Source organism: Gossypium hirsutum, chromosome D12 (genome assembly GCF_007990345.1).
Source record: "Gossypium hirsutum isolate 1008001.06 chromosome D12, Gossypium_hirsutum_v2.1, whole genome shotgun sequence".
Classification (NCBI taxonomy): domain Eukaryota; kingdom Viridiplantae; phylum Streptophyta; class Magnoliopsida; order Malvales; family Malvaceae; genus Gossypium; species Gossypium hirsutum.
In genome coordinates, this window is record NC_053448.1 from 48,625,833 (window position 1) to 48,634,808 (window position 8,976).

Consider the following 8,976-nt stretch of genomic DNA (forward strand, 5'->3'; position numbering starts at 1 on the left):
TCTCTCATTTTCTCTCAACTTTTCCTTCCCATTTTCCCTTTTGTTCAAGTGCCGATTTCTTATCTTGGGAAAGAGGTCCTCATCAGTCATTGTTGAGCAGCAATTAAAGTGTTCATAAGCCACCTTGATAGCCGAGGACAACGGAGAACGAAGAACGGAGAAATCAGTCAAGCCACGGAGAAACACTGGATTTGCTCCTTGTTCCTTATCTCTTTAAATTTCGTTGCTGTTTTGACAAACATGTTTATGAATATTTATGCTATTGAAATGGTTATTTTAATCAATCTAGCTTAAATTTAATCCGTGATGAGTTGATTATATTTTGCCTGCTTGAATTATTGAATTATATTTGTGTTGTTATAGGCCTCGGTAAGATGCTTGATTAAGTAAAATCATGCCTAAGTTATTCTTGCAATATTAATTGTTAGATAACTAATGAATTAATTATTAAATCGTATTGAAATTGTAATTAATCGACACAATACTTAATCAATGCATGTTTATTCTTCTAAGGTAGCTGAAGTTAATTTAGCTTGTATTTGGCGATACATATGCCTTGCATAACTTGCAAGATTATCGTGATTAAATTGTTCCAAGGTTGAAATACTCTATTACCTCACTTGATCTTTTATATGCTTGTGAAGATTGATTAATCGCTTGGATTGACATTAAAAAATGTTGAAGAGATTGATTAATTTAATAAATATGTATGAGCAGTAGTTAGCAAATTATCGAGTTGCCGTGAATTTGTTCGTAGCAATATAAACATAAGTTTAATAATTCTAAGTTAAAGGAATGTAATTAATCCAACACAATTATATCATATTGATTAAACCTTATTTGAAATCATGCATTAGAACCTTTTTATTTTTAAATATATATATATTTTTACTTAGTTTTTAATCCTTAGTTTTTAATCATTTTTAAACCAAAATATTTTCCATCACCAAAGTGTTTTAACATTAATTTCATAAATATTTTTTTTATAGTCCCTGTGGGTACAATAACTCGACATTTACTTGTCACTTTATTACTTGTTGCGATTGTGTATACTTGCACATTTTTGTCGTTCCAATAGCATAATTTATTATTCGAATGTATAAGAATCTAGCATAAAAGTATTAGATTATCGTGACCTGCCCTTGCATATTATAATGTTATTAGTTAGTTTATATGTTGATTATGATTGAATTAATTGTTTGATTCGTAAGTAATGCTCGTGACCCTAAACCGTCGACGGAAAGGGGTTAGAGGTGTTACAGTTTATAAGCACTCCTAACGGAAAACTCACTCGATGGCTCACTCTTCCAAAGCTCCATATCTTCATGAGCTTCCTTCACTAAAGGAATTTGCAGAATCACCCTGGCAACATCCATTGGAAAGGTGTTGTAGATAATATCCTCTTTCCAAATTCTAGGTTGTGCATCAATTAGATCTGAGACTAAATTAACTTCATTAGTACTAACATTTCTGCTCAACCACGCATTGACAGACCTTGGTAGCCAAGAGTCTTCCCATATAGAAATCTTCTCACCAGAGCCTACCCTTCAACTTAACCCATTCTACAATAGTCCCTTCACTAACCTCTATAATCCACCATTCCTCAAAATGAAATCTCATTGGATGCATTCTTTGGACTACATTTGGCAGCATATTTATATGCCACGTGTAATTTGAATGTAATGGGTCACAACTTATTTAATGTTAAATCTAAATAATACGTTGTCTTATTGTTTAATGTTGAATCTAAAATTGTTAATGTAATTGAAATTCAGGTTTCTAGTAAATAAGCAGAATGTCAGATATCTTGAGTTTTGCAATAAATAAGCTGTAATCAATATATCTATCACTTATGGACACTGCAGCTTTCTTTCAATTTTAATTTTTAATTCCTTTTTCGTGGATAAATAAAGTCAAGTTATGAAAAAACAAATCATTTCCTACCCATAAATAAATGCAGTTTATTCTTTTCAATTTTGGTCTATCAATTTTAGTTGATTTTTTTGCTAAATTATTATTAATTAGTATCATTAACTTTTTATTAAAATTTTATATGATTATATATAATTTAAATGTCGTATAATCTGACGCGCTAAGTGGCTAACACGCGTTTATTTCTTTATTTCCTTTTCCTTTTTAGATTTACATCGCTTCTTTCCACTTTATAAGATAATGATCTATTAAGTCATATATTATGTTAAACTTTGAGATTTAATCTATACACTTTAATCTTAGACATAATTTGGCTAGTCTATTTTTATAATTTCATTAGTTAGTTTAAATAGCTAATATTGTTAACTATTTTGATCAATATGTTAACGCCAATTTTTCTTAAGAACACTATAACAAAAAAAATTATCATGATAATTTCGAATGTAGTATTTTTAAGAAAAAACCTAATTGCTGATTGAGTTTACAAGATGACGTGAGTTTGAGTGCATTGATACGCATTATCCTCTTATCTATGGGTTGGGGAAGGATTTTAGGTAATTAGGTATTGTCTAACCAAAAAAACAGATATGATTACAACTGAAATTATTTAAAAAAGAAACAAACCTAATCAACATTTGCAACCTTATTTTTAGTATAACATGACTATCAAGTTTTTTTTTTAGTAAATTTAATAGAAGAATTTTAACAATTATAATAATTAGATTTGAATTTTTGAATTCGAAAAAAAGGAATACTAAATTCTTAAAAGAAAAATAAAAAACGGCTTAATACATAATTTAGTACTTAAGTTTGACATTTTTTTCTAATGTGTTGCACGTGTTATATTTGACAAAAGCTATACATTTTGATACTTGAAGATAATAGTATTTGGATTTTAGAGTTGATTTAATGAAAATGTAAAATTAACTAATAAAATTTACAATTAACTTTCATCAAATCAATCCTAACATCCAAATAAAATCTCCTTCATTAGATAGTATTTTACAAATTAACCCTAAACTTATTCAATTAACAAAAAAATGAAGAATTCGTAGCAATTAATTTTCATCAAATCATCCCTAAAATTTAATTAAACAATAAAAAATTAATTAAAATGTATGTATGAAATTAAAAGAAAATAAAACTTGAATGCTAAATAAACAAAAAGTGTAAAGCGTGAGTGAGATTTAAAACCAGAAAAGAAATCCTCAACTCTGATTATATTTCATAATTCTCTCCCGTGCCAACGGGAGAGAAATAAGAATTAATGATTAAAAACCCAGAAATTACATACAAACCTTTCATCTTCAAGAAAAATAAAGATTAGAAGAAAAGAAAGTTAACAATTAGAGGATCAAATTCTACTTTCTTTTTCTTTTTCTTTTTATCAAATGCATGCGAAAAATAGGATTTCTAGTAGTGGCCATAGCACCCCATCACCGCCGGCATCACCACTACGGTCACCAAGGTACCGCCACGGAAGGAAACCGGGCCGGTTTAGCCCGTTCCAACCAGGGCGGACCGTTGCCCATCATGTCGCTTGGTTACTTCTCTCGGTTCTTCTTCGTCGACAAGGGATTTTCCTCTTTGCTCCTCTCATTTACATCTCTGGGATGCTTATTTACATGGGCACCGTTTCGTTTGATGTGGTTCCCCTTGTTAAACACCGGCCTGCTCCGGGTTCCGTTTACCGAAGTCCCCAAGTTTATGAGAAGCTTAAAATTGAGATGAATGAAGATTGTTCCTCTGCTGATGCGGTGAGTCACTTTGATTTCTTCGGTTTTACTCTCGGGTTTTATGATTCCGTATCCGAGTTTTGTGCAAGGTTTTCTATCTTGGGTCGGATATGTTTCTTGATCCATTTCAACTTTTGAGTTTGTCTTTGATTTCTTTCTTCTTTTGGGTTTGGGTCTTAATAGAATTTTGAGGAACTTGGAGAATGTAGTTGCATTTTTCCTGATGGTTTCATGTTGTGTTATTTATTTGAATTGAGACTTGAGTATTTCCGAATGATTCTATAAATTCTTGAAAGTTTAGAAATTTAGCAATGTTTGTCTTTTTAACCTTTGAATGAAACACAAGTATAGAATGCTGAATCAAGGAATCATTGTAGCTTTATTTAAAATTTTCACTATTGTTCTCGAGGAGTAGCACCTGGTGTCTTTGTTTTACTTGCTTCATTTCCTGCTGTAACAATCTTTCAGATCGTATCTGGATCTGGAAAACATGGGTTAAATTTATTGTTTTTCAATGATTAAATCTTAAGTCTGTATGATACAGGTGGTTTTTAGATAATTTGATGATAGTCTTTTACAGTTAGGGTAAGAACTCAATCACTTTATTACCAGTTCCAGGATGGTAAACAGTTGCCATGGTAGCATTTCATAATTGATTAGCTGATTAGGAACATTAGGTCCCTTGTATGGGTGTTAGCTCCTTTTTGTTCTCCAGCTTCTCTCATTTTGATTCTTAAGGGCAATTTCAATTATATACTGTGATGGTATCCAATCGTGTAATGTGAAAATTTTTTATCCATTCAACTTGTTATCGTAACTGTTTACTGAAATAGTTGCATGTTTAAGGCTTTGTGCATTTTAAGTTGATTGCTGATATTTTCATCTGATGATGATTCTTGATTCGTGATTATATCTGCCTTAAAGTTATTGAATTGTTGTAGATTTTGACTATTTGGAAAAATTCCTATAAAGGGGGGGAGTGGAGGCCTTGTGTGAGCAAGCCTTCTGAAGGTATGATTTCATTCCCTTTGTTTTACTGTAAACACTTTACAGTTCATTCCCTTTATTTTGGTTGCTCACTATATTCGCTAGTTTAATATTTGATTGTTCTTTAAACTACTATAGGTTTACCTGAATCAAATGGCTACATTTATGTAGAGGCAAATGGAGGCTTAAATCAGCAGAGGACATCGGTTGTTTTTATTCTTCATTAGATTTTATTAAGTATTTATGCTTTACCTCCTTTTTCTAGCAGCTTGCCTATTTTATGATCTTGTTATTTAAATTTTCTCTACATGGTTGCTCTGGGTATTTTGTAGATATGCAATGCAGTTGCTGTGGCAGGCTATCTTAATGCAACACTTCTAATCCCTAATTTCCATTTTCATAGCATATGGCGAGATCCCAGGTCTGTAGTCATCTATTTTTTGTTCTCATGTTGCTTGTGTATCTCAAGGAAAAATTATAAATTTATTAATAACCAGTTCTATAACAAATAAATATATATGGGGAAGCTTAGCCTTATAAATATTGTATGATCTGATTCTGTTATAAGGAGGTTCATTATCGTCACTTTTAATTTGTGTCCTGATATTTTGATCTTAGCTGTACTGATATTCAATGTTGTTATTGTTGATTAAAATATTACTGAAATTAGCTGTGTGTGCTTGCATGCTATTTTTTAGTTTGAGCTGTGAATCAATTAATTCAGGACGCTTTAGGTTTGCAATGTGAAATGTTAATTCTAAAAGTTGGCAATGCTTTTTTCCCTTCTTTTTTGGAGAATGTATTTAAAGCCAGACTGCCATTATTATCTTCTCATTTTAAGTTGAGAATTGCTCTTGAGGCTTTGTTTACTGGAAATTTAGAGAGAAGGAAAAATTCAGGGAAGTGTTAAAACCGGGGGGGGGGGGGAGAGAATGATGTTAAAAAGATATTATTATAATTTAAACAAGTTTTTTCGATGCCTAACAATTGTTAAAATGATATAATTGACATTTTCCTTAATCCAATCATTGTTTTGATTCTCAATTATCTTGGTTCATTTACCTCATTTGTAAGTTCTACACATCATTCCTTCTTTTCTGCATTACATGTGCTCCTTGTAACCATTATTTGATTATGTTTTACACATCAGTTTGTATCGCATTGACTGAAATCTGTCCGTGGTGCTTATTTTTCCAGCAAGTTCAAAGACATCTATGATGAAGATTATTTTATCAGTGCGTTAGAGAATAATGTACAGGTTGTTGATAAGATCCCCGAGTACATAATGGAACGGTTTGACCACAATTTGACCAATGTCTACAACTTCAAAATTAAAGCGTGGTCATCCATTCAGTATTATACGGATGAAGTGTTACCCAAGCTCCTTGAAGAAAAGTGAGTTTGAGCATTGATTGTTTCTTTTTTAAGTTTAGCTTGTTTGCTTCAGCAACAACTAGTGATTCCAAACTTTATTGCTTACAGCAACACAATGCGAACAAAAGTATTTCTTTTTATTTGCTGTTTTGTTAATTTAAGCTCATTATTTTATGATTGAATGACAGGATTATAAGGATTTCTCCTTTTGCAAATCGCTTATCATTTGATGCTCCTCCAGCTGTACAAAGACTCAGATGCTTGGCAAATTATGAAGCTTTACGGTTTTCAAGTACAATACTAAGCCTTGGAGAAACTTTGGTTGCAAGAATGAAAAAGCTCAGTGCAAATACAGGGGGCAAGTATGTCTCTGTTCATCTTCGCTTTGAGGAGGTTTGTATTATTTAAATAGAAAATGTATTTTGACAATTGATGACCTTTTTAAACATAAAAAAGGACAGCTGTTGCTATTAATAATAGCATTCTTATTGACTCCATTTTTGTATGACGTGTATAATGTACTGTTTCTGTCATATGCAGGATATGGTTGCTTTCTCTTGTTGTGTATTTGATGGTGGGGAGCAAGAAAAAGAAGACATGAAAAATGCAAGAGAAAGAGGCTGGAAAGGAAAATTTACCAAACCTGGTCGAGTTATACGCCCTGGAGCAATCAGGATTAATGGGAAATGCCCACTTACTCCTCTAGAGGTATTGTTGGTTGCATTGTTGTCTGTTTAATAAAGTTGCTTTGAGTTGAAAATTGAACTGGAGCAATTTTTGCCAGATGATGAATTTATTGTTCTTACTCGAAAGAAAGGAGGTAATTTTATTTTGTTAGAGTGGGATGGCACTAGGTAGAATTAGGGTAGGCCAATGTTTCTTAGGAATGGATTTATAGGTTTTCTTGATGGTTTGTTTAATATCTTCTTGCACCTACTAGGTTGGATTGATGCTAAGAGGAATGGGATTCGGTAACAATACATATATCTTTTTGGCATCCGGGAAAATATACAATGCTGAGAAAACAATGGCTCCATTATTGGACATGTTTCCCAACTTGCAGACAAAACAGATGCTGGCATCCGAGGAAGAACTTGCTCCATATAAGGTCTGAAGCATTAGCATATAAGATTTGACCACCCATTTTCCTTTAAGTAATGCCTTTGAGATTGGATTATTATCATCTCTTTGATGGGATTACTGCTTTCAGAACTTTTCTTCCAGGATGGCTGCCATAGATTATACTGTTTGCCTTCATAGTGAGGTATTTGTGACAACTCAAGGTGGAAATTTTCCTCATTTTTTGATGGGCCATAGAAGATATTTGTTTGGAGGACACTCTAAGACAATTCGACCAGACAAGCGAAAGTTGGCATTGCTATTTGATAATCCTAATATTGGGTATGCTTTTATCTTTTTTTCAAAAAATAAAGATCAATTGATTTTGATTTAGAGAAGAGAAAAAGATTGATGCTCTATTTCTGTCATGATTAAGGTAAGACCAGTATTAGACTATTGGGGAAAGGTTTTGCGAGTTTTGAAACATTAGCATCTAGATAAACATGAAGAAATACATCTTGAAACATCTATTTTAGACACTTCAGATCTTTATATCATTTAGATTTCTTTTGCACGGTACAAACTCAATGAGATATTTTAAACTTTTGATCATTTTGGAGATGTCCCTAGAAATCTAGGGGGTCTTCGTATGTTCTATGAGGAAACACATATCATCATGGATTGTTTTAGAATGCTTCTAAGATGTGATAATTGTGAATAAGAACTGTTGGATTCAGTTTATGTTCCCTTTTTATTCCAGGTGGAAAAGTTTCAAGAGACAAATGCTGAATATGCGGTCTCATAGTGATTCAAAGGGATTTGAACTGAAAAAGCTGGTTGATTCAATATATACCTTCCCGTGCCCCGATTGCATGTGTCGTACAAACAAATCCACAAACCCAGGATCATCATCAGCGACATGATCTGCTTGGAGAGGGATCTCGATTGCTGTCTCTTTTCCCTGTGATATATCAAGCACATCTTGATGCTGACCCTTATTTTGTGTGTCTAATTTGTTCATTCTTTTCATCCTCTTGATGTTGCAAGGGGGCATACAATTCAATTTTGGGAGCTTTTGAGGAAACTTGTTTTTTTTTTTCAGAGATCACTTTTATCTATTGATCTAATTATTTCACTGGGATTGAGTTGATGAGGAGAAGCATCGTTTTGCATATGATGTTGGAGAACATGAAATTTGACAATTTTGCAATTGAAGGGGTTAACCTCCGGCATTAACAGGAGGTCATTTCGCCATTGATGTAGCAGCTGCAGAATCTTACACATGGTATTCTTTCAGTCATACTCAGGTTTTGATTTTTTTTTTTTACTTTTTTTGGAAAGTAGTTGCAGTTTGAACTGTAAAACACAGGAAGGAATTTGGTGTACATTTGTTAGAAACCAGGGTATTGATTTTTGGTGTACAATTTTGTTTCATGGTTTTCAATTTTAATCCGATTTCACTAGCGATTTTTGCTTAGATATAGTTTTCCTTGAATCATTTTAGGCACAGGTCTTTCACAAAGTACACGTCGGCAGTAGAGTTTTTATTTTTTTATTTTTAACTACATAAGAGTGGTTAAGAGCAAGAAACTAGAAAAAGCCAAAACAAAGAGTGAACAACTAAAATTTAAGTCAATAAGCTTATGTTATACACTGGATCCACAATGCGTCCGAAATTGAAGACAATTTGGGATTGTCTCAAACGATGCGATTCGTTTGAATAAAAGTCACTTTTGCAAGAGCATTCACTTTATTTGTGCTTCTACTCATCCAAAGGGAAGGAAAAGACTTGAAATTGTGCCTTAAGATGAAGAGAGTGCTGAACTCTGAGATGTACCACGGCATTGAAAACGTGTTGAGAACTGATCTCAACACAAATCAAATCCTT

The 8,976-nt window shown here is 32.7% G+C and overlaps 1 protein-coding gene across 2 annotated transcripts; it reads left to right on the forward strand.

The window, feature by feature from the left end:
* Positions 1 to 3,119: 3,119 nt before the first annotated feature.
* Positions 3,120 to 8,565, forward strand: LOC107946283 (protein ESMERALDA 1). 2 transcript variants are annotated; one of them, XR_005921745.1, is made up of 10 exons: positions 3,120 to 3,689; positions 4,610 to 4,679; positions 4,794 to 4,861; positions 4,988 to 5,076; positions 5,853 to 6,050; positions 6,218 to 6,422; positions 6,570 to 6,737; positions 6,970 to 7,137; positions 7,254 to 7,430; positions 7,849 to 8,086. XR_005921745.1 is itself a non-coding variant. In XM_016880541.2 (10 exons), exons 1-10 carry the CDS (start codon positions 3,324 to 3,326, stop codon positions 8,009 to 8,011), a joined length of 1,686 nt encoding a protein of 561 aa, XP_016736030.1. In that variant the 5' UTR covers positions 3,120 to 3,323; the 3' UTR covers positions 8,012 to 8,565. The 2 variants fall into 2 exon arrangements, 1 of the variants encoding a protein (XP_016736030.1); XM_016880541.2 differs by having other exon boundaries at positions 7,240 to 7,430; positions 7,849 to 8,565.
* Positions 8,566 to 8,976: the final 411 nt, after the last annotated feature.